We start from the raw sequence: 26,524 nt of genomic DNA on the forward strand, positions 1-26,524 counted from the left end.
CATCGAGTTGAAGTGTCTTCTGTCCAAATCCTGAAGGCGTAGCTAGATTTTGTCTACCCAAAGACCATCAAAGAATAATTCAAATTGATATTACTTTGGCTTTGGTATAAACCCTTCTCCCTTCATTACAAGCTGAAGAAGGAAGATCATTAAAATGAAGACAAAAAAAGATTAAATCAATAAAAAGTAATTAAATCATACAAAATGATAATACATAATACATTAAAAGAAAATATTTGTATCACTCATTAGGCCTTCTCTGAAGGCACTGAAAACCCTGATGATTCCCCACTGTACTGTATGCATGCAGAGCAGCGCTGCTCCTGCGGTTTATGCTGGTGTTACCTTTTCATGGGCATCAGGTTGCTGAGCTCCTAGTATCGGGCCATGAACCGAAAGGTTTAAAGAGCAAATCACGGTCATCAAGGAACTAAATAATAGTGTAATTCTGCTCTTGAACAAGGCTATTACACATTCTGCACCCAAGGCACCTAATGTGCCAGCGCTCTGTACATCTGCAATTTTGGAAAGGTTGGGTTAAAAGCACGTTTCCATATTTGCTTGATGATTACTAAAACAATGAAAACACTTAATCCAATAGATAAAGCATCGATCTGACCCAGTCTCCATAGCTATGGTTTGTGCAGCCTTATTTTTATAAAATGAGGAACCCCTTTTTTAAAATGGCATCCATTCCTACAAACAAACAAAACAGTCGACTGTCTAAGCAAAGTTCACATAATGTCGGATGGGTGCCACATGAAGACACTGAAGCACAACACTGTCTATTCGACAATACATTCACTGACAAACAAAATGTCAAGTTTAACTTTGAGCACTTATGAGGAATTACCTATGAAATAAGAAAACATCTGTAGTACATGTATATACATACACAGAGGGGCCAAAACATTATGACCACCTGCTTAATACGCCGTTGTTCCTCTGTGTGCTGCCAAACAGCGCCGACCCACCGAGGCATGGACTCTACAAGGCTTCTGAATGTGTCCTGTGGTATCTGGCACCAAGACGTTAGCAGCAGATCCTTCAAGTCCTGTAAGTTGCGAGGTGGAGGCGCTGTGGATCAGACATGTTGGTCCAGCACATCCCACAGATGCTCAATTGGACTGAGATCTGGGGAATTTGGATGCCAGGGCAACACCATGAAGCCATCCTCATGTTGCTCAAACCATTCACGAACAATTCCATACATGTGACGGAAAACAAAACAGGACTCATGTGACCAGACAACCTTCTTCCACTACTTCGAGGTCCAGTTCCAACGCTTGTGTGCCCATTGTAGGTGCGTTTGACGGGGGCAGAAGTCATCATGGGCACTCTGACCGGTCTGCGGCTGCACAGCCCCATATCCTGGAGGGTGTGATGCACTGCGTGTTGTCACACATTCCTCCCATAACCGTCATTAACATGTTCTGTGACTTGCGCCTCAGTAGACCTGTCAGTCTGGACCAGACGGGATAGCCATCATTGCCCTCATGCATCGATGAGCCTTGGGTGCCCAACACCCTGTCGCCAGTGTGTGTGGTTTGTCCCTCCTCAGACCACTGTCAGGAGGTACTCACTACTGCTGGCCGGGAGCACCCCACAAGTCATGCCGTCTCAGAGATGACCCAGTTGTCTGGCCGTAACAATTTGGCCTTTGTAAAAGTCATCCAATCAACCCAGGCCTCTAATCTATGGCCACCCTTGTGTAAGGCTCATCAGTGTGTGTGTATACACACACACACACACACACACACACACACACACACTTATTAGGAATATGGGTAACATTTAAGGCAAATGGATCAGAGAGATGTTTTGGACATGAACTTGATTATCACTGTTGTTGTTGTCTGATGGGTGCTGGCAGACGGCAGTGAGAACATGACCATGTGGTGCTGGACAGCGGTACAACTTAAAATGAAGTTGTCAGCCGATCACGTTAGGTAGACTGTGGTGGACATGGTGACACACACTTGGTCATATAGGATCTGTCCCTATGGATCCTATTTAGAGATGGCGTGTTCTCTGTGAAGGGTGACGGTCTGTGGCAGGGCAGCAAGTATTATCTGTTCTTAGTGGTGGTCTGGTTCAATGTGGGAGGGGCAAGACACTCTCCTCTTCCTCCATGTTAGGATGGTCCTCTTCTATGGCGGCAGAAGCTGCATCCTCACAGTACAAACACTCCTAATGAAATACAAACACGTGTCTCACGTTAATACCCTAGTGAACCACATTAAATCACAGACATCTGTGTGTGTGTCCGAGCGCGAATGTGCATTTCAGTGTGAAGCAAATGTGCGGTTCAATGCAAGGCGAATGCGCGTTTCCGTGAGAGGCGAATGCGCGTTTCCGTGAGAGGCGAATGCGCGTTTCCGTGAGAGGCGAATGGGCGTTTCCGTGAGAGGCGAAAGGGCGTTTCCGTGAGAGGCGAATGGGCGTTTCCGTGAGAGGCGAATGGGCGTTTCCGTGAGAGGCGAATGGGCGTTTCCGTGAGAGGCGAATGGGCGTTTCCGTGAGAGGCGAATGGGCGTTTCAGTGAGAGGCGAATGGGCGTTTCAGTGAGAGGCGAATGCGCGTTTCCGTGAGAGGCGAATGGGCGTTTCCGTGAGAGGCGAATGGGCGTTTCCGTGAGAGGCGAATGGGCGTTTCCGTGAGAGGCGAATGGGCGTTTCCGTGAGAGGCGAATGGGCGTTTCAGTGAGAGGCGAATGCGCGTTTCCGTGAGAGGCGAATGCGCGTTTCCGTGAGAGGCGAATGGGCGTTTCCGTGAGAGGCGAATGGGCGTTTCCGTGAGAGGCGAATGGGCGTTACCGTGAGAGGCGAATGGGCGTTACCGTGAGAGGCGAATGGGCGTTACCGTGAGAGGCGAATGAGCGTTTCAGTGCGAGGTGAATGCACGTTTGAGTGAGAGGCAAATGTGTGTGAATAAAGCAAGATGTCTGAAGTACCTTGACGTTGATGGTCTTGGGCAGGATCCCTCTCTTCATCCAGGGATGTACCTCTACAAGCTCCCTACGCTGGACAGAGGAGAAATGTGGCTGACACTTCTGCATCTGTCTCAGCCTCTCCTTGTCTTGTCTCAACACGTTCTGGATATCCCTGTACACAGCAGGAGACAGAGATGGCCGTAATGGATTAAAAACTCAACTTTCGGTATGTTTTAAGATGCTAGCAAACTACTGTATTTATACATTTAGCTCATTGGCCTCCAGACATCTCAGAATTTAGTTTTAGCCCTGAATTAGCACAATAAAATGAAGAAGTCAAGAGCTAGTGGACATGTTAATTCAGATGTACTATCTCTGGAATACATCTAATACAAGGAGAGGTTTGAGAACTGTGTATGTAGCAGACACTCTTTAACAGTGTGAAAAATATTCCCTCCAGCAATTGATAGGTGGTCCTTTCAAACACTTACCGTGAGGGCACCTCATAGTTCATCATGATGTTGTCATCACTGGCGTTGGCCACTGGCATCCAGAAGGGTTCCTGGGGAACATACCCTAAGTGTTCCCCATCCCCCTGGTTCTGGCCGGGCTTAGTCTCATCCCTCACTCTGGTCTTACCCACAACTGTGGCTTTTGGGACCTTCTCCAATGAGTCCACACTGCCGAAGTACCTGCTGGTGTTATAGCCCCCTAAAGAGAAGGAATACAAAGCCATATGAGCCTTAACACAGATATTTGATCATGTGTGGTTGACAGTTTGAGACACTGATACTGTTTCTTTGGAAAGGCGGGGTATTGATTTAGACTGTTGTGTTTGTTTTGAATGGTGATAAAAATGGAGGATTTACATACACGGCATTGACCACCATGAACAACACTTAAGAGTCAGATAATGAAAAAAACAAAACTATTTGTTTATATGACTGTTTCATTTTAAAAGTTGTATTGCAAGACATAAAAAAAAATAATAATTTAAAACATTGTCATGACCCTGAAATTGGCTTGACCCTCAGGTCAGGAATTGTGATTTTGTGACATTAAGTTAAAATATTATATTTACTACATTTTTAAACATGATAATAAAAATGGAAATATGATAATTATAAAATGTACAAATATTCCCTCGATAGAAATAGTTTACAGAGAACAGCTGCCCCTCAATTTCATGTCAATGCAATATCATTTTCAAATTTTTGTTGGGTTCATTGGAGGCCGGGCTGTTTTCAAAAGGCAAGTTGAGTGTGTGCTCTTTCATCATGTTATACATTTAATGTTTCATTTAGTAATTTCCTGCAAGCACTTAAGATTTGTCACTGGTTTCATTTAGTTTATAGTAAGAATAAAGAAAATGCTTTTCAAATAATTGATCAAATCACATGATTAAGAAGTGTGATTAGAACTACTAGATATGCCATCTTGTCTGAAGATTTGTCTCTGGTGTTATCTTCCTTGGTGTGACTGTTTCTGCTGGTAACACCAGTGACAAACAGTTACAGCACCAATGTTTTGTCTGGGTAAGGTTTCATAACTGGAAATATTTGCATGATATATGTTGACTGTATAAATATTCAATCTCTTCGTTGTGGAAACTTCCAGTTTACACAGAAAAAATTAATTGCCCTAGTGAGGAAACAATTACCCTGGCTTTGGCCTCAAACTGTGAACAATAAAAGTTGTCACTTTCTCTGGAAAAAACAAGTTGAATGGTCATTGGTCAGGCTAGGAATCTGAAGGAAAATGAAGACTGAAAGACAATGTAAATTAAATGCATATATTAGGAAAAGGGTCATCCTAGTGTTTCGGATATCCCAGTAAGCACAGCTGAAACAAATAAGCATGAAGTGAAAGCTGCATCAAACAGGCTCTGTCAAGAAAAGTCTCTGTCAAGAAAATGCCTCAAAACCAGTGCACAAATAACACCAACAGTGCAGTCGGAGCTTCCGAGTTCAGTGGCTGGAAGTGAAATAAAGGTGCACTGATCAATCATATCAAGAGCTTGGCATAAACCTGGAAGATTCTGTGGGGATGCTTCTCACCAGCAGGGACTGGGAATCTACTAAAAACTGAAGGAAGAATGGATGCAGCAATGCAGGGAAATACTGCAATGCAACCTGCTTCAGTCTGCTAAAAAACTAAAGCTTGGGAGGAAATCATTCCAATCACAAGGCTAAAGCAATATTGGAATGGCCAAAGAACAAACAGGTCAATGTGCTATAATGGTCCAATCATGATCTCAGTCCCACTGAGACACTGTGGCACCACTTGAAAACTGTAATCCAGAAGCAAACCTGAACAAATTGGTACAACTCTGCCAAGAACACTTAAAGCTGCATTTCACCCAGGAGAATATTTTGAGAGATGTCAGTGTTTTGCATATAACTGGCTAAAACAGTTTGGGAATTAGCATTGTACCAACAAATTCTCCTGGGAAAACTAAACACAGAACAGCACTTCTTTGCTTTTGCTTATAATTAGTGAAGCCAGGCACAGCACATCACTTTGGCATAATCAACATTGGTGTTTAAAAAACTAAGAATTGTTTTAAAAACGGTCTTCTACCATTTTATCAATGTTTTTATTATGGCAATTCACCTTATAATAATCCATAGAGTGTTAAATATCACAGAATAAAATGTTTATGTACCATTTTGTAAATCAGGAATATGAGGTATTGGTCAGTGGTCAAAAGGAAGTTACTGTCATTGGTGGCAGCATAATGCTGTGGGGGTGTTTTTTTCAGTGGAAACAATTGCAAAACAAATTTAAAACCTGTTCTTGCTTGATCATTATGGGGCTATGTGTGTGGAATAGATTCAGACAGTTGTGTTTGTTTGGAAAGGTGAGGTATAGATTTAGACAGTTGTGTTTGTTTGGAAAGGTGAGGTATAGATTTAGACAGTTGTGTTTGTTTGGAAAGGTGAGGTATAGATTTAGACAGTTGTGTTTGTTTGGAAAGGTGAGGTATAGATTTAGACAGTTGTGTTTGTTTGGAAAGGTGAGGTATAGATTTAGACAGTTGTGTTTGTTTGGAAAGGTGAGGTATAGATTTAGACAGTTGTGTTTGTTTGGAAAGGTGAGGTATAGATTTAGACAGTTGTGTTTGTTTGGAAAGGTGAGGTATAGATTTAGACAGTTGTGTTTGTTTGGAAAGGTGAGGTATAGATTTAGACAGTTGTGTTTGTTTGGAAAGGTGAGGTATAGATTTAGACAGCTGTTTGAACTGACCATTCCTGCTGCCAGAAGCACCACTGGATGTCCCTGTGTCATTGGACCCGGATCCAGATTTACACCCAGATCCGGAGCCAGAACCGAAGGTGGAGTCGGTCTCATCATGCAGAACCATGTCCAGTAAGTCACTGGATGAGGAGTGACCGTCACTGTGCGCATCACCTGGACGCTCCACCTACGGTCCAACACCAACCAGTAGAGGTCAGAGATAGAGGCGAAGAAGAGCTTTCACATAAACTAACAGGTGCACCAAACAGGATATTAACCATCCTCTTGTAGAACAGCTGTTTCACCTGCAGTAGGTCCTCCTCAGACTGAGCAGCTAGACTCTTATCTGCCGCTGTACTGCTCCCTGGAGCTCCACTAGGGGGCGCCACGCTGTCCTGCCCGACTGCAGAGCGGCTGTCATCCAACTGCAGCAGGTTGAGTTGCAGGGGGGAGCTGCAGCGTGACTCAAACAGCGGCGGGGATGAAGCCGGTTCCCGGGCCGTGGAGGCAGGGGTGGAGCAGTGAGACGCTGGACTTGGGGCCGGAGACTTGGGGGACTCAGAAGGAAGGCCAAAGGGGAAGGCCTGTGTGGGGTAGGAAACCTGGGGCACAAACTGAGCTTGCACCGGGAACGAGGGCTGGGAGGGAAAGACCGGTTGGGCAGTGTAAGCCATCTGTGCTGGGAAAGGCTGCTGGGTAGTGTAGGTGGTTTGGGAGGGCTGCTGGGTAGTGTAGGTGGTTTGGGAGGGCTGCTGGGTAGTGTAGGTGGCTTGGGAGGGCTGCTGGGTAGTGTAGGTGGCTTGGGAGGGCTGCTGGGTAGTGTAGGTGGTTTGGGAGGGCTGCTGGGTAGTGTAGGTGGCTTGGGAGGGCTGCTGGGTAGTGTAGGTGGTTTGGGAGGGCTGCTGGGTAGTGTAGGTGGTTTGGGAGGGCTGCTGGGTAGTGTAGGTGGTTTGGGAGGGCTGCTGGGTAGCATAGGAAGGCTGGGGGACTTGGAAGGCCTGCTGCGGGTTGAAGGTTGTCTGAGAAGGCGTTCTTGAGAATGGCTGCTGGGAGGTGTAGGCTGTTTGAAAGGGCTGCTGGGCAGGGTAGCTGGTTTGGGGTTGGTAGGCAGGCTGCTCAGGGAAGAAGGAAGGTCCGGGTGCTGTAGCAATTTGACCAATGGGTCCAATCTGAGGGAACAGGTAGTTGGGTACAACCAAAGCCACCACAGGGGTCATGAGGGAGGCAGGGTATGGCGCCGCAGTGGGCGGAGCCAAGCTGCTCTGGCCCTCCCCAAAGCCAGCGGAGAGGGAGGGGTCAGGGCAAGTGGGCTGATCAGGGGTGGCAGGGCCAGCAGGGTAAACTGGAAGGGGGTACCCTGGCACTATGGCTGGGTAGGGTATAGGAAAGGCCTGGGACTGGGAGGCTTCAGAGGGGGACCAGGAAGTCTGGTTTAGTCCCTGCAGGGGAGGGAGGGGCATGCGGTGAGAGACAGCGCTGTCTGACGAATCGGGCCGCTTCATGCGGGGCTTCTTGGACTTCTTGTTGCGGCTGCCCTTCTTGGCTGCAGCGGTGGAGATTTCAGGCCGGGCCACGTTCTGTTCAGTAACGCCCAGGGTATCTGCCACATCTAAAAGAAGAACACACAAAATCAGTCAAGTGAAACAGTATATCCTGCAGTCCACCTCATGCTTTCATAAAGCCAGTTGAAGACATTTCATGAATGGGACTGACTGGGACTGACCGAGAGTGTTTGACGAAACTCTCTGTCTGTGCAGATAGTTGCTGCAGTGTTTCTGGAAGGTTCTAGCATTTTTGAGGTCCTTGCAGCGGGTGAGAAAGGCTTGCTCTTCCTTCTGGGTGTGTGCTGCCAGTACATGCTTGGTCAGACCCAGCCTCTTATAAGCTTCCTTCTCTTGGCTGGGCGGGGAGACCACGCAGACAGGCAGCATTGGGGGGGCGGGACTCTCAGCTACGTCCTCAGTGATCTCTGGAGATGCCAATCAGAATTAAGCTAATAGCATAACGATCCATAAGCCAAGCGTTATGACGGTTTACTACTACATCCTTAGTTAACATGCCAGTGTGTGTGTTTGTGTGTGTATATATATATATGTAAATGTGTGTGTGTGTGTGTGCATGCTCACCAGAATCTGGCTGGGGTTTCTTGTCTCCTACGTGGACAATGGTGCTGCTGTAGCTACACTGGCTGGTGATGGACACCACACTGTCTGCTTTGTTGGGCGGTGCCAGTGGTGACATGTGCCCTCCCACCACCGGGGCGGCGCCAGAGGGACGCTTCTTAAGAGCCTTCGTAGGCAGACCTGGATCTGGAGGATGAGGGGACACTTCCATTAGCCTCATGAATTCAAGCATCAGAGTGTCTACATGGCATCAGCCGTGTGACTGGTTTTACCTTGTGAGACTTGCAAGCTCCTCTCAGAGCCCTTCTTGTCCTCATCGGAGTTGGACGATGTGGTGTTGGAGGACAACTGGTATCTCCTCTTTACCGTGATTGGAACGTTACAGCTCTCCAGATATCGGACGACACCGTCCAGACAGCTGATCTGCTGATATGAATAGACAGTCTGGTCTTTACAGATGAGCTCCTCTATGACATCACCAGGAGCTGCGCTGTCCTTGACCGACAGAGGAGGTACAGCAGACTCCTTCACACGCACTGCTAGACTCTCCTGCTGCTGAGCTCCTGCTGGAGACACACAAACACACGTCTGTTAACGAACGCAATCTCAATGTCTTGTGAATATACACACACACTCAAAAAAGGACACTTTTCTCCCACAGACTCACTCTCAGTGGTCCTCGTCGATTCAAGTTTGGAAGAAGGGAGCTGGTAGACCTGCTGCTCCTGATTCTTTAACATGTGGACCCCTTTACAGATCTCCTGGAATGTCCTCTGGAACAGAGAGGGTTTCAGTTAAGGGAGATCGAGCAACCCAGCTAAGACAATTCATAAATAAAAATAAACAATGTTCTCCAACGCTGAATCCGAAAAGGAGAAGATCAGCGAAACGCTCAGCTCACCGGCTTGGATTTCCCCGACTCTTCAGCCACATTTCCGTTGCTGTTGCTCTCGCTCGGCGACGCCACACTGCGCAGAGGCTCATGGGAAGCATTGCTGCCATGGCTACCGTAACCACTGGAGCCCATGTTGTGGACCGGCTGCAGGAAAGGAGACGGTTGTTGTAGAGACACACAGAGGACGGCGGCATCGTGGGTGATGATGTGGACTATATGGTGTGTGTGGGGGCGTTCACCTGCAGCAACGTTCTGTGGATCTGCTCTGTGATCTCCCGGGTGTCAGGGTCCACAAGCTTCTCATTTGTAAAGGCAGGAACTGCAAACACGTCTTCATTTACCGGACCCCTGAAACAACATAGGCAATAAGGCCAATTAGCTTTAGCATAAGGATTTTTTTTTTTTTTGTTGCAACCATTTCTTGGTGTGTTTGTGACTCACATGCGGACTTTGTGCCTGCCGATAACGAAGGAGACCTTTCGGCTCCAGGGGTTGACGAAACTGGACCAGCTGGTATCTATTGTGATGTATTCTCCGTTTCGTGCACAGAAGCGTATTGAGTGGTCAAACGGCTGGCCTACGCTCTGAAGAACTGTAAGACAGATTGACAGAGACAGAGAGACAGACAGAGAGAGAGAGACAGAGAGAGTAAAAGCATTTCTGTCATTGTATGTTTTTGGCTCCTTTGGCAGGTTTGGGGTTGATTTCAATTTCAACTGTACTGAAGAGCTGAAATGGAACAGACTCCAGTTCTCCTCTGAAATGTGCTGCTCATGTATTTACAAATGACTACATATTGACCTACAGTTATCTAGACTTACGTTGGTCATAGTGTAGTATATCTGTTTTGAAAGTAATACCAATCAACCAGCCAGATCAGTCTGAATCAAAGAGTCTCACTCTTGCGGTGGACAGCCAACATGAGAGGCCGGTCACTGGGATGCAGGTGCAACAGAACCGGGGTTCCCTTTAAATCCTGGGGGAGGTATCCCAACAATGGAACAGCCCTGAGGGAGACGCCAGATGTTATAGTTACATGGTCGCACGCACACACACACACGTACACGCAAGCGCGCACACACACACACACACACACACAGGTGTGCGTGCGTGCGTAAGTGTTATGACGCTCACCTCTCGTCCACCTCCTGAAACAGACAGCTGGGAGTGTGTGTCGTGGTAAAGATGCGTTTGTCAGAAGGGATCCTAGGGGCTGTTGGGAGACAAACCGTTCAGAGATCAGAAAAAGAAAAGACTGGTTGCATTGAGGGTCAGATCAGGGTTCTCATACACGTCTCTCTGGGTATCTGGAATTACATTCAAGTGCACATCACATAAATGTATTTTTGTTTGAGTATTTTAATGGTCATTGGTAAAAGCCAAATTGTCAATCAAATTGCATTTCAAAAGTATTTTTAAATACTTATGTTATAGATGATTGTTTAATGTCTGGGTTTAGTAGATGGAAATGCATCGCAGTCAGCCTTTTTCAGTGTTTTCCAAAAACGTTAAAATATAAAACTCTCTTTTCAAACAAAAATCGTAACACTTAATTTCAAACTGTACACGAAAGTCATTTTTTAAACATTATTTGAACCCGGGCCTAATCTGTAAGGGCGTGAAGGGGGAAAGGGCTGAATGGATGTTTATGAGAGTAAGTATTGGAGACTCCATGCAATATCTGCGTCTTACCATCGTAGCCAGAGTGTACCCTTTCAGCCAGTAGGAGGCAGCAGAATTGTTCCTCAGACAGCTCAGCGCCCTGGACCTTCATCAGGTAGGGGGTCATACGGAACGGGTAGTACTGCAGGCTCCCCTCTCTCTCCTTTCCACCGCTATACAACACACACCGCACAGTCACAACAGGGGAACGACACATTATTGAGCATCGCAACAGAACTGATTTAGTATGCATCTCTCAAAACCCTACAGAGACTGTGTCTTCATGGGTCTGTGTCTTCGGGTGTCTATATCTTAAGGTGTCTGTCCTCAACTGTTTCGGAAGCACCATTCTGTTTATGTAGGTGCATATTCCAATGATTCCCCTACCTGCTAACGATTCCCCTACCTGCTAACGATTCCCCTACCTGCTAACGATTCCCCTACCTGCTAACGATTCCCCTACCTGCTAACGATTCCCCTACCTGCTAACGATTCCCCTACCTGCTAACGATACCTCCATGTGAAAAGAATAACGTTTACATAGCGAAGAGATCCCCAGTACAGTCACTCACTACTAAGGGGTGATAGACGTCCAGAGTACACCCACCCTTTCGCTTGACCACTCCACCGCCTGTGGGTCAGACAGTAAGAGCAGGAAACCACTGATTAGCTCACCTGATGCGGCAGAAGAATGATTTCTCCTGCATGCACTCTGAGGGAGACGATTCTGAGAAAGAGAGATTGGCAGAGTCAATTTCCAGCAGCCCACCTACTGTTCATCAATGTTTTACCGGACGTGATAATATGCATATGCGTATGCGTGCGTGGGCATGTGTACTATATAAACAGCTTGTATCAGGCCATGCTTGGCAGGAAAGAAATACATCTGCCAGCCTTGTGTCTCTACAGGTCAGGGACATCCAGTAGGCTGTTGTTGGCTGTTGTAAGTACCAGATCCAGTGCACATGCTCCAAGAGGGCAGGCGGTAGGGCGCTGTGAAGCTGTAGAACACACTGACATCCTGGGGGGTCAGGAACTCTACGAACTTCGCATTGCTGAAGCGATCCCGATGGCAGTGCAAGATGGTCGTCGCCTGGTCCGAGATGTAAACAATCCTCCCCGTGATGAGAGACACAGTCACGGCAAACATGTCCTGTTGGGCAGAGCAAAAAACCTTCTGGTTAAACATTGTGTTCACACTACTGTAAAAAAGTTACTATTGGCGATAACATGTACAAACAAAATGGTCTCCGCCTTGAATATGACTCTTCTGTTTGTATGCACTTTCTGTACTATCATACTCTATGTTCAATGTTTATGTTCAAAAACAAAATAAATTCACCACATCAAAAGTGGAATTCAGTTTACATTACAGGGCTCATCCTGAAATGCAAAGACACCAATGAAGCACTAATCAAATTAAATAATAATAATCTCTAAGACACTGCTTTGCAGTGGCTCTGTGTTATCTCGGCCAGATGTTCAAATTCTGGTCGCAGCATACTAACAGTGCCCTAGGGTCCGGCAGAGGACGTGCTAACTTGCTCAGCGCCATCTTGGATGAGGGCACATCTCGTGACATTCTAGTGTCTCTTTGTAAGCTCTATCATGATTTTAGGTTGGAGAGTGAGTAGGTTCAGGCGAATACTTCTTGTTAAGCGAGTAGCGTGATGAGAAGAAGTATGGCATTGGAAAACGTCTTGATCTTCTCACTCTCCTGAACCGACTGGGGGTTGCAGCAATGAGTAAATTGGATGTCCCCATATTGGGAGAGGAACATTTTGGGGGAAAAGTATAAAGAAAGATACAATAAATAACAATCATGGCAAATAATTTTGTCAAAGAAATGAAATAACTAGGGCCTTAAAAGGAGGGTGAATTGAAACCTTTCAAGAAGTGCAAGGTTGACAGAGGGACATAAAACAGTTATAATGAAAACTAATGACACTTGAGGAGCTTTGCAAGCTATGAATTTATTCATATAAAAATGAAATATTATACTATGCATGTTGTCTATAGGGCAACATCATTTAATATAACATGTTTGAAAATTCTATTTTAAAACAAATCTTTTTTTTTTTTTAACCCTACTATAGAACCAGAACAGGTAGGTGTCAATTCAGACTGGGCCAACAACAAGGCACATTGCCCTGAGAGAAGTTGCTATCAATGAAAACCTCACATAGATTATTATGGAGCAGAATATAACAAAATAAAATATGTGATTGCACTCTCCTTCAAAAGAATTTACACCAGATATTTATACTAAACACTTTAGGTTCCATTAAGGTGAGGACCATCTTGTGTTGTAAAATAATCCAAAATAAAACTGTTCTGGGATCTGATTAGTAAAATATCTCAGAACTATGTTTTTTATTTTTGAACTAGTTTGTTAGTTTTGGCAGTTTGATGCGCTAGTTGTTGTTTCCATTAACATTAGTGAGGAGGTACCCACTGTGTTCTTGTTGGTGTACTCTGAAGTGATGCTGCTGATCTCTTCTACAGTGTATGAGGACATTTCCAGGCCTGGTGGCTGACGGTCTTTGATCATCAACATCCGGTAGTACTCTTCACTGGCTGCTCACACACGCGCACGCACACGCACATACACACAAGTAAAAAAGGTGACAAATCTATCCCTGTGACCCTGAGCAAGTAACTTAAAACCTAATTGCTCCTGTAAGTCACAATAGATAAGTCTGCTGAATAAACTAATGTAATGTACAGTTAATGTAGATAATGCCTTTTACATTGTCTCACAATAACTGTACTCTTCAATATCATCAACTCAAATGGATACTTCCTCTCTGATGGGTGTCCGTAGAAGTGTGCTGGTGGGCTTGTGGGTTAGGGGGACTGTGAGTGAATGTTAACACAACTGAACAGTGATGGGTGGGCGCCTCACCTTGGACCTGTTTGACGCAGCGCAGGGCATACGTCAGTGTGTGGAGTGTGCTGGCCTTGCCCTTGCACCTCTTGTCTGACGGCGGGTGCATCTTCAACTCCTTCAATGTTTTGCAGAGTTCTTTCTGTGTCTTGGCTTTGGCCGACTGTTCGCTACTGCAGGGCGCATGAAGACACAGAAACACGAGGACAGACGCACGAAGACAGACGCACGAAGACAGACGCACGAAGACAGGCGCACGAAGACAGGCGCACGAAGACAGGCGCACGAAGACACAGACACATGAGGACACATGAGGACAGAGACACATGAAGACAGAAACACATGAAGACATAGAGACATGAGGACATAGAGACATGAGGACAGCTACTTTTCATCTTTCCTAATGTCTAGTCACCCAACTCTGACCTATTTTTATATTAACCCTGATTACCTGGTACCCCTGCACATTGACTCAGTACTGGTACTTCTGATACATAACCAAGCAATGGACATTCATTATTCTTATGTGGACATTCATTATTCTTAAACAATGGGTGTATCTGCAGATGGGCCGGGCTTTTGTGACATTCATTAAAGTTTAATTGGATTCATAAGTTTTTTGGAAAGATGGGACCTGTTTTTCCACAACACTCCCCATTTTGTATGTGACATCTTGCAGGAGGGCTGCAATGCAACCTGAAGACAGAGTTTAGGTGCGATGCACATTAAGGAGAGTGTTTAATTTGAACTCAAGGCTTTTAACAATGCATGAGAGTTGTTACAGGGGTAGTGTTTGGGGCTTGCGTTTAGAGTAGGGTTGAAGAGATAACCTGACAGTACTAACCTGCAGCCGCTGGTAGATGGGTTGTCCTGCTCTGAGCTCACCAGGCTGAAGGCAATAGAGCTGCTTGGAGGTGAGGGGCTGTGAGTGTTTGAACTGCAACGAGAAGCCGACAAGGATGAGAAATATGTCACAAGGAATGGGATGGAAATGGGCCAACGAAGTATACATACTGTTACTACAGGAGAAATAAAATTACTGATGTGAAGAATACACGTCAAATGAAAGAAAAAAAGTTCCAGAATGGTGTGTAGACTGATGTCTCCCGTAGATGCTGGAGTGGCTCTTTGCTGCTTCTGGCCGCTAGTTCTACCATAGCAATGAAATGCTCTGTAACCAAGCTACTACTACGGCATTCGCCACATTACTGGGCCCCACCAGACCTGTTTGCTCACAGCGACATTCTACGCAGACTAAGATGTTGCAACATGGTTTCATGGGACTATCTAGAATATTTTAAGTAAATCCATGGCACTGATTTCGTATGTTATGTTACATTAGGTTACATTACAATACAATGCGCTACAATAACGTATAATATATTACGAATTTGCTAAAATGTAACATATGTTACAATCACTACTACAACGTATAATATGTTATGAATGCTAATAAAATGTATAATATGATACGCTTGTCTGGTGTTTGTATCATATTTTACGAACAGTACAAAAATGTATTATTCATCACAAATTTGCACTAAATAAACAAGCCGTGTTTTTAACCGGCAACGTTCATCTCTGAAGGATTTCGCACTACCCACTGGATTTCAGGGGATGAGTAGTGGCCTTACCAAGGTCACTACAATATGTAATAAATGCATTTTAACATTACAGCTTGGTTAATGTTTGGTATCACAGCACTGGGGTTAAGGTCAGGGTAAGGTTACATATCACAGCACTGGGGTTAAGGTTAGGTATCACAGCACTGGGGTTAAGGTTAGGTATCACAGAACTGGCGTTAAGGTTTGGGTTAAGGAGTGGGTTAGGGTTACAAATAAAATCCCTTGAAACATATTGACATTATAATACCAATACTCGCCGCCTCTGTTAGCAAGTTCCCATTTGGAGCCGTGGGTAGAGCACCAATCTGTGGAGTGAAAGGACCAGTGTTCAAAACACGGCCTCTCACTATTGTTTTTTTCTGGATTATTACTCTAACATTACCTCACCTAACATAATATATCTTATGAAATCGTCTGTCAAAGAGTCTCAGCAAATGTTTTCAATTTGCACTGCTCAATAGCTGGTCTCTCTAACAAAGCACTACTCTTACATAAGTTTATCACAGACAAAAGGTTGGACATAATGTTTGTCACGGAAACTTAGCAACATCATAACGAGTTCAATCATCTCATTCAAGCAATACGCCCGGTTACTTAGCCAACCTCTCTCTACGGGTAAAGGGGTGTAGTTGCTATACTGTTCCACGACAAGCTCAAAATGAAATCTGTTAGTACACCTCATCTCACTTCATTGCTGTTAAACTATCTTAACTACTTATAGACCACCAAAACCCACTGTCTTGTTTCTTATAGAACTATCTTCACTATATTATATCCATGTAGATAAAACTGCCAGCTGTAACGTCAGTGCAGACAGTCAACAATGCTACAGGATGACTACAAAACACTACTAAAAACTGTGAAAAACACTAGAAAAAAGATAATCATCTTTGGCCTCATCCCCAAGGGTTTTTGACCTCATCCCTGAGGGGTCTGGATCACTTTAGTAGGATTTAAAACTTTAACACATGGTTAAAGGCGCATTGCACCCAGGAAGGTATTTGTTTTTGCGACAATTTTGACCTGTTTTGGGAAAAACCTGCATTCTTTAATAGAGATGGTCTGCACCCAAATCGCACAAGATGCAAACCTATTGTCAGAAAACATTGCCAGCTGATATAAAAACTGACTGAATGTGCCATGGGATAATAGCAAAGAAACTTGTAGCAAACCATTAAATCCATAGCCTACAAGCCCCAGCAACAATGAAAATATAGACAACAAGGAGCAAATGTGAGTAATCATGTGCCCATCAGATTAAATGTTTTAAGACAAAATCCTCAAAGACTATGTAGCTGTGAAAATACAGCTAGGACTAATGAACATCAGATCACTGAACAATAAATCATTTATTTTCAATGATTTTATTTTAGATAACAATCTAGACTGTCTGTTTCTAACTGAAACATGGCTAGAGTCAACAGTCACCCTAAAGCCACTCCTCTTAGCTATACCTTCTTTCAGTCAATAAGGATAAAGAGGAGTAAGTACCTTAAATGGCAACTATACACTCACCTAAAGGATTATTAGGAAGACCTGTTCAATTTCTCATTAATGCAATTATCTAATCAACCAATCACATGGCAGTTGCTACAATGCATTTAGGGGTGTGGTCCTGGTCAAGACAATCTCCTGAACTCCAAACTGAATGTCAGAATGAGAAAGAAAGTTGTTGGTGCCAGACGGGCCGGTCTGAGTATTTCACAATCTGCTCAGTTACTGGGATTTTCACGCACAACCATTTCTAGGGTTTACAAAAAATGGTGTGAAAAGGGAAAAACATCCAGTATGCGGCAGTCCTGTGGGCGAAAATGCCTTGTTGATGCTAGAGGTCAGAGGAGAATGGGCCGACTGATTCAAGCTGATAGAAGAGCAACTTTGACTGAAATAACCACTCGTTACAACCGAGGTATGCAGCAAAGCATTTGTGAAGCCACAACATGCACAACCTTGAGGCGGATGGGCTACAACAGCACAAGACCCCACCGGGTACCACTCATCTCCACTACAAATAGGAAAAAGAGGCTACAATTTGCACGAGCTCACCAAAATTGGACAGTTGAAGACTGGAAGAATGTTGCCTGGTCTGATGAGTCTCGATTTCTGTTGAGACATTCAGATGGTAGAGTCAGAATTTGGCGTAAACAGAATGAGAACATGGATCCATCATGCCTTGTTACCACTGTGCAGGCTGGTGGTGGTGGTGTAATGGTGTGGGGGATGTTTTCTTGGCACCCTTTAGGCCCCTTAGTGCCAATTGGGCATCGTTCAAATGCCACGGCCTACCTGAGCATTGTTTCTGACCATGTCCATCCCTTTATGACCACCATGTACCCATCCTCTGATGGCTACTTCCAGCAGGATAATGCACCATGTCACAAAGCTCGAATCATTTCAAATTGGTTTCTTGAACATGACACAACTGCAAGATGCTATCCTATCAATATGGGCCAACATTTCTAAAGAATGCTTTCAGCACCTTGTTGAATCAATGCCACGTAGAATTAAGGCAGTTCTGAAGGCGAAAGGGGGTCAAACACAGTATTAGTATGGTGTTCTTAATAATCCTTTAGGTGAGTGTATATCTGTTGGTGATTTTAGCTCTTTTGAACACCAGGCTGTATTATTAAAATGTCAGCCACTTATACTTGTTGTGACACCTTATAGACCTCCACGGTCAAACCCAACTTTTTTAAATCAGATTTTTCAAAATGTTTTTCTATTATTCATACAAATTATGAGAATGTTAATATAGCAGGTGATTTTAATTTACATGTTGATAACTGGACAGCCACCAAAGGGATAGCTTGTAGAGCTTTTAAATTCAATCTATATACATTGAAATATTGTCTGTTGTTGGAGTAGCTTTGTCCAACCACTTTTGTATATTATTTACTTCTCTGACCCCCACCATACAAAGCACTGCAGAACATACAGTTTCCACTGAAATAGCAGAGAATTTTAAAAACCACATTGTTAATACCCTTTGCCTTTTCTACCATCCATCCTCTGATGACCTGGCAAACAACCCTTTCACAAGAATCAGCACAACAATTGATGCTGTGGCTCCATTGAAAATGGGGTTAATTAAAAAACTGAAATCTTCTTAGGGATGAAATTAAATTAAAAATTAAAAACAAACTGTAGAAGGTCTGAACGAACATGGAGAAACTCAATATTACAAGTCCACCTTGACATTTTCAAAGAAAATATATAAAAAGGCAATTAAGAAGGCTTAAGAAATAATCTCTCAAAATTAATCTCTGATTATCATAATATTGTCAGTGTTTTGTGAAAGCGCTTTGTGACAACTGCTGATGTAGAAAGGGTTTTATAAATAAATCTGATTGACTGATTGATTACCAGCAGACCCGACTATTGCAACTCTCTACTGTCTGACCGTACCCAAAAACTTTTGGCAAACGGCAATTAATTTTAAATGCAGCTGCACGTGTTCTTACCAATACCAGAAAGACAGAACAAATAACACCTGTTTTAAAGACTTTATTTTAAAGGCTGCCTGTGAATTTTAGAATTCATTACTAAATTGCCCTATTGATTTTTAAAGCACTACATGGCCTTGCACCTAAATACTTGTCTGAAGTGTTTTATATACATGCCTCGTTGGTCGTTCGCATCATCTGGTACTGGTCATCCTTAAAAAAACAAATACTTCCCCGGACATCATGAACAACTACCATCCCATCACCTATCTTCCATTCCTCTTGAAAACATTGGAGAGGGTGGTGGCCATGCAACTGCAGAACCATGTACTGCAGAACAGCACAATATCTTTTAATTAATCCTGTGGAGAATAGAGATGAGACAGCAGACAGTTCTAGCATAGACACTAAGACCATCTCCACAAATGCTATTGACGAAGCAAAGGCAGAGCATTCCTTGTTCTATCCGCCACACATTGGCTGGCATGACGAATGTGAATGTTACAACCAACACAGGGACACATGCTTGTAAAGCTTGGTCAAGCTTTTTACTTAGTCCAGCAGTACTGAACAGATGATTAAAAGGACAATGCATCTGGACCAGTGTTAGGCCCCTGTGGGATGTTGCCCATGACCACAAGGCTATTCCAGAATGCTGGATTAGAAACCTAGCGGGCTATGTCAAACCAGACATTGAGAAGATTGCCAAAATTTTAGCAACAAATGCTCTGAAGCAAACTTGCTACCGGGTCGCAAATAGGCCAACGCATATATGAGTGATTAATAATCATATTGGCTTTCATTTAAACACTTCCATTAAAATGCTAAAGATATTGACTGTCCTAATTTTAAATGTTGTGTGCATTTGTGAGTTGTCCGATCAACTGGTCTGCGCATCACTTAATTATTTAAACAAGAATCAGCAGCTCTGGAACCAAAACCTCAGTGACTCCCTCAACTGGCTATTTATTGAATAATGAAATATTGAATTTACAAACAATACACACAAAATCATACAGAAATCAAGCAGTGTGTGAAAGGCGGAAAAAGATAGTACCCAATCTTCCTGAGTAAAGGGATTGACTTCTTCATCCTTTTTATATCTTGATACATTTTGTGAATTGTTAAAATGGTTATTATAAAAGGAAATATAACTGAATTAAAAGAAACCATTCCCACTCTTCCCCAAAGACTCACCATTCATTCTCAACATCTCCCAAACACAGATACACAATACCCGTTCTGAATAATAATAATAATAATATAATGTTTAGAAACTCTGCCAGCGTCTTTCCACTGTGGATATGGTTGGAAGACACTGGTAACCACAATGCATTGGGACAGTGAGGACTCACCTCTTGTTGCTCCCAGATGACTCCAGCAGGGCAGAATCTTTGGCAGAGCAGCTGTTGCCGTTGAAGCTACCCAGCGACACGTTTCCATGGGACTCGTTGCCATGGGACTCATTTCCGTGGGATTCTGTCCCGCTCCCAGACCCACAGCCAGTCATCTCGACATCCTCGTGCAGCGCTGGGTGTGGTCGCTTCCTGTCATCATGGGGCAGGCTGGGAGAGGCTGGTTGGTCTTGGCTGCTGTCACTCCCCTCAGAAGCCAATCCCAGCTCAGGTTCTACTTCAGCCCCACCGTCTTCCCCGAAACCAGACATGCAGTGCAGTTGGGACACTGGTTCACATGGGGAACCACCGTTCTCTTCTATCTGGAATAGGTTCCTCTCCCGATCCATCTCGCTCCCCTCTACAGTGAAGTACTGCTTGGCACTGGCTTCAGACATTGGGACAGGAAAGTCAGGCTAATTTAAATTTCATATAGTGTTGTGGTCTGGAAGAGGAAAGAGAAAGAAAATTGTTGAGTTGAAAGAATGTATCTGAATCCACTAGAAGTAGAGACAGGTTCAAGAACCTAATCCCTTACTAGCCAATTACGGACTGTCTCTCTATCTCAGCAGTGAATAAACCAGCCAACTTAAGAAGAAACAGCCAACTTCAGAATAATAAACAGAGAATCTGACAAAAAAATACAAAACAGACATTGTATGACCCAATCTCTGATCAGGAAAAATAAGACACACACGCCCACCCACATAAGACACACCAACATAAGACCCACGCCGCCCACCCACATAAGACACACGCCGCCCACCCACATAAGACACACACGCCCACCCACATAAGACACACACGCCCACCCACATAAGACACACCCACATAAGACACACACGCCCACCCACATAAGACACACACGCCCACCCACATAAGACACACACGCCCACCCACATAAGACACACCAACATAAGACACACGCCGCCCACCCACATAAGACACACACGCCCACCCACATAAGACAGACTCACATAAGACACACACGCCGCCCACATAAGACAGACTCACATGAGACACACACGCCCACCCACATAAGACAGACTCACATAAGACACACACGCCGCCCACCCACATAAGACACACACGCCCACCCACATAAGACAGACTCACATAAGACACACACGCCGCCCACCCACATAAGACACACATGCCCACCCACATAAGACAGACTCACATAAGACACACGCCGCCCACCCACATAAGACACACACGCCCACCCACATAAGACAGACTCACATAAGACACACGCCGCCCACCCACATAAGACACACATGCCCACCCACATAAGACACACACGCCCACCCACATAAGACAGACTCACATAAGACACACACGCCCACCCACATAAGACAGACTCACATAAGACACACGCCGCCCACCCACATAAGACACACACGCCGCCCACCCACATAAGACACACATGCCCACCCACATAAGACAGACTCACATAAGACACACACCGCCCACCCACATAAGACACACATGCCCACCCACATAAGACAGACTCACATAAGACACACACCGCCCACCCACATAAGACACACACGCCGCCCACCCACATAAGACACACATGCCCACCCACATAAGACAGACTCACATAAGACACACGCCGCCCACCCACATAAGACACACACGCCCATCCACATAAGACACACACGCCCACCCACATAAGACACACACGCCCACCCACATAAGACAGACTCACATAAGACACACGCCGCCCACCCACATAAGACACACACGCCCACTCACATAAGACACACACGCCCGCTCACATAAGACACACACGCCCGCTCACATAAGACACACACGCCCGCTCACATAAGACACACACGCCCGCTCACATAAGACACACACGCCCGCTCACATAAGACACACACGCCGCTCACATAAGACACACACGCCCACCCACATAAGACACACCCACATAAGACACACCCACATAAGACACAACCACATAAGACACACATGCCCACTGCTTATAGAGCAGCTGTTGTAGGCAAACTGTAAACTTTCCAAAAATAATAACAGAAAAATACTTAAGTGAACACATTACACAAGCTTCCCCTTGGCCTAGCTCAAGTTTCCTCAGCAGCAAAGCTGATCCCCAAAACACGCTAGCACAGATCTGAGGGATTACACAACTGAGTCACATGGCTTCCAGTTCAGTCATTGGTTCCCAGTGAGAGGGTCCCTCTACACAGTTGACTTGTTTCACGAAGCAACATGGATGTTGCTCTAACTGAATACGTCAGTCATGAAACATGACTTTTAAGACTACATGTTCAGAATTATTTAGCTTTGATGTTGCACCTTAATGATTGTAATTAATGAACACGAATGATACATTAGTTGCAGAATAAATACTCTAGGTATGTAGGTTGTATGAGGTCTTTTTATGCTGTACATATAATGTAATAAGCCTACAAACGTAGAATACACATTTCAGTTAACACGGATAACGGAAAAAATGACAAGCGTGTTAACGCAAGGTGTAACTCCCAATGACCTGGTCTTTTTTTTTTTTTTATCAAAACACGTTCTCCTGCAATTGCCTGCACGATATACTAACACAGTTATGTAAAAGTGTCAATTCCGCGCGATAGTCAAAATATAAATCACGAACCGTTAACTCTGCAAAAACATTAACAATACAATGAGCACATTCAATTCAGATCATACATTTACCATACATTTAACTCGATTTGAAATAATGAACTAGAACAGGTAAAAGAACTTGAAAAGCAATAGAACAGATATCCGCGCATGTGCAACATTATTGGTTATGCAACTTCTTTTTTTAATTAAATGTTCATTTTAAAAAACAGTATAAAACCCACCGTGTGCTCCAAATGAATATTATATCCTATTCTGAGTATTCTCTTACTCTCCTCTGAGACTCCAGCGTAATTTTGCCATCTATAATGCCGATATCCTTCAACGAAAGACAGAGTTGATTCAAAACAATCAGCGTCTTGTGAGCAACATTAAAGAAACACTTCCGGGTCACCAAAATCAGGAACTTTTCAAAATAAAAGAGACCAACATATTACTTCAAAACGGACATAAATTGAGTTTATTGTTTAACAAAATGTACCTCAAAACATTAACAACAATTCATATATGATCATGTTTAAGAGTAATTTCAATAAAAAGTGGGTATTAAAACACATTCCAAGGGCAAAATTCAGACAATGCCAATGACTTAATATGGAATACATATTGCCTGAAAGCTCATAAACTATTGAATATTCCACAGAGAAAGCAATGTAGGAAATGTTCAGGAGAGTGTGTAGAGTAAGACAAACCTGTCTAATCACTTCTGGGTCACAAAAGTATGCAAACCACCAAAAGAAAAGAGGCCAACATTAATAATATTTGTTCATATTTAAGTGTCATTTCAATAAAAATTGGGTATTAAAACATGTTCCAAGGTCAACATTTAGACAATGCGAATGAATGAATATGGAATAAATATTGCCTCATAGCCCAAAAACTATTCTTTGTGCCACTGTGAATTAAATCTAGGAAATGTTCAGGAGAGTATGTATTTGGTCGATCTGAGTATTCTTAAAAGATCCAGGGCTATAGCCACGGACGCCCAGGCCTAACAACGCCACCGCTGTAGATCATTCCAAGTTTAAGGGGCACAGAAGAAATATTATGTTGTACCTTGCTTAGACTTGGATCTGTTTTTTCAATATAATTGGGATACATTTATTTATTCTGGACCAGCTCTATACCCTCTACAGGGTGTTGGAGGGTTCATGGGAGTTTGCCCAACCAATCCACATGTGTTTTGTGGATTTGGAGAAGGCATTCGACTGTGTCCCTCGCAGCATCTTGTGGAGGGTGCTTGGGGAATATGGGGTCCTGGGTCCTTTGCTAAGGGCTGTCAGATCCCTATACAACCGAAGCAGGAGCTTGGTCCGCATTGCCGGCAGTAAGTCAGACTTGTTCCCAGTGCATGTTGGACTCCGGCAGGGCTGCCCTTTGTCACCGGTTCTGTTTGTAATTTTTATGGACAGAATTTCTAGGCGCAGCCAGGGGCCGGAGGGTGTCAGGTTTGGGGACCACACGATTTCGTCTCTGCTCTTTGCAGATGATGTTGTCGTGTTGGCCCCTTCTAACCAGGACCTTCAGCATGCACTGGGACGGTTTGCAGCCGAGTGTGAAGCGGTGGGGATGAAAATCAGTACCTCCAAATCCGAGGCCATGGTCCTCAGTCAGAAAAGGGTGGCTTGCCCACTTCAGGTTGGTGGAGAGTGCCTGCCTCAAGTGGAGGAGTTTAAGTATCTAGGGGTCTTGTTCACGAGTGAGGGAAGGATGGAACGGGAGATTGACAGACGGATCGGTGCAGCTTCTGCAGTAATGCAGTCGATGTATCGGTCTGTCGTGGTGAAGAAAGAGCTGAGCCGCAAGGCGAAGCTCTCGATTTACCAGTCAATCTACGTTCCTACTCTCACCTATGGTCATGAGCTTTGGGTCATGACCGAAAGGACAAGATCCCGGATACAGGCGGCCGAAATGAGTTTTCTCCGCAGGGTGGCTGGGCGATCCCTTAGAGATAGGGTGAGAAGCTCGGTCACCCGGGAGGAGCTCAGAGTAGAGCCGTTGCTCCTCCACATCGAGAGGGGTCAGCTGAGGTGGCTTGGGCATCTTTTTCGGATGCCTCCGGAACGCCTTCCTGGGAAGGTGTTCCGGTCCCATCCCACCGGGAGGAGACCCCGGGGAAGACCTAGGACACGCTGGAGGGACTATGTCTCCCGGCTGGCCTGGGAACGCCTCGGTGTCCCCCCGGAAGAGCTAGAGGAAGTGTCTGGGGAGAGGGAAGTCTGGGCATCCCTGCTTAGACTGCTGCCCCCGCGACCCGGCCCCGGATAAGCGGTAGAAGATGGATGGATGGATTATTTATTTTGTGTATTGCACTGGGGGCTAAAGAGGGTGTGGAAAATATTGTGTTGCTGGATATAACACACAGTGCCCCTCCATAACACATATTCTGACTCTAAGCACTCTCCTGAGCATTTCTTACATTACATGCGGTGTGTTGAATAATTTCTGCACTATGATGCAATATATATCCTTAAGAAAAATTTACAGTGGGGAGAACAAGTATTTGATACACTGCTGATTTTGCAGGTTTTCGTACATACAAAGCATGTAGAGGTCTCTCACCTCATGAGGCATCAATGATCATGAGGAAGGTGAGGGATCTGCCCAGATCTACACGGCAGGACCTGGTCAATGACCTAAAGAAAGCTGGGACCACAGTCTCAAAGAAAACCATTAGTAACACTCTACGCCGTCATGGATTAAAATCCTGCAGCGCATGCAAGGTCCCCCTGCTCAAGCCAGCGCATGTCCAGGCCCGTCTGAAGTTTGCCAATGACCATCTGGATGATCCAGAGGAGGAATGGGAGAAGGTCATGTGGTCTGATGAGACAAAAATTTAGCTTTTTGGTCTAAACTCCACTCGCCGTGTTTGGAGGAAGAAGAAGGATGAGTACAACCCCAAGAACACCATCCCAACCGTGAAGCATGGAGGTGGAAACATCCTCTTGGCCAACAAGTAAGAGCATTGAAGATGGGTCATGGCTGGGTCTTCCAGCATGACAACAACCCGAAACACACAGCCAGGGCAACTAAGGAGTGGCTCTGTAAGAAGCATCTCAAGATCCTGTAGTGGCCTAGCCAGTCTCCAGACCTGAACCCAATAGAAAATCTTTGGAGGGAGCTGAAAGTCTGTATTGCCCAGCGACAGCCCCGAAACCTGAAGGATCTGGAGAAGGTCTGTATGGAGGAGTGGGCCAAAATCCCTGCTGCAGTGTGTGCAAACCTGGTCAAGAACTACAGGAAACGTATGATCTCTGTAATTGCAAACAAAGGTTTCTGTACCAAATATTAAGTTCTGCTTTTCTGATGTATCAAATACTTATGTCAAGCAATACAATGCAAATTAATTACTTTAAAATCATACAATGTGATTTTTTGGATTTTTGTTTTAGATTCCGTCACTCACAGTTGAAGAGTACCTATGATAACAATTACAGACTTCTAAATGCTTTGTAAGAGGGAAAACCTGCTAAATCGGTAGTGTATCAAATACTTGTTCTCCCCACTGTATTACAGTGGATTGCATTGGGGGCTAAGGAGGAGGTGGAACATTTTGTGTTACTGAATTTTACACACAGAGCTCATCTCAAACTAATGTACACCAGCAAATTACCAATAATTATATCATAATGATTCATTATTTCATTTTCAAAATATAAAGTATATTTTCAACAATGATTCACTCCATCTCCATTTCTCAATGT

At 44.5% G+C, this 26,524-nt stretch overlaps 1 protein-coding gene across 5 annotated transcripts; it reads right to left on the minus strand.

Annotated features, from left to right (window-relative positions):
* Nucleotides 1-1,073: 1,073 nt before the first annotated feature.
* On the minus strand, nt 1,074-23,163 carry LOC105029130 (period circadian protein homolog 2). 5 transcript variants are annotated; one of them, XM_034292895.1, is made up of 23 exons: nt 23,045-23,163; nt 20,160-20,643; nt 17,408-17,464; nt 14,581-14,673; nt 13,755-13,909; nt 13,305-13,426; nt 11,801-12,002; nt 11,525-11,576; nt 10,880-11,022; nt 10,322-10,400; nt 10,088-10,194; nt 9,629-9,779; nt 9,427-9,535; nt 9,194-9,331; nt 8,960-9,065; nt 8,565-8,855; nt 8,296-8,478; nt 7,893-8,138; nt 6,475-7,778; nt 6,179-6,356; nt 3,424-3,643; nt 2,954-3,104; nt 1,074-2,190 (listed from the first exon to the last, which is right to left on the minus strand). In XM_034292895.1, exons 2-23 carry the CDS (start codon nt 20,594-20,596, stop codon nt 2,095-2,097), a joined length of 4,620 nt encoding a protein of 1,539 aa, XP_034148786.1. In that variant the 5' UTR covers nt 20,597-20,643; nt 23,045-23,163; the 3' UTR covers nt 1,074-2,094. The 5 variants fall into 5 exon arrangements, with proteins under 5 accessions (XP_034148786.1, XP_028976994.2, XP_034148782.1 ...); XM_029121161.2 differs by having other exon boundaries at nt 8,296-8,472; nt 8,565-8,858; XM_034292891.1 differs by having other exon boundaries at nt 8,565-8,858.
* Nucleotides 23,164-26,524: the final 3,361 nt, after the last annotated feature.

The sequence above is a fragment of the Esox lucius genome, chromosome 1, assembly GCF_011004845.1.
Source record: "Esox lucius isolate fEsoLuc1 chromosome 1, fEsoLuc1.pri, whole genome shotgun sequence".
Classification (NCBI taxonomy): Eukaryota; Metazoa; Chordata; class Actinopteri; order Esociformes; family Esocidae; genus Esox; species Esox lucius.

What these genes read in the sequence shown, in the direction of transcription:
- LOC105029130 (XM_034292891.1), bottom strand. Translation starts at nt 20,596, where the DNA reads ATGTCTGAAGCCAGTGCCAAGCAGTACTTCACTGTAGAGGGGAGCGAG. An exon ending in GTTGGCTGTCCACCGCAAGA is followed by an intron (nt 9,780 to 10,087) that starts GTGAGACTCTTT and finishes TCTGTCTTACAG; the next exon opens with TTCTTCAGAGCGTAGGCCAG. An exon ending in CCAAGACCATCAACGTCAAG is followed by an intron (nt 2,191 to 2,953) that starts GTACTTCAGACA and finishes GTATTTCATTAG; the next exon opens with GAGTGTTTGTACTGTGAGGA.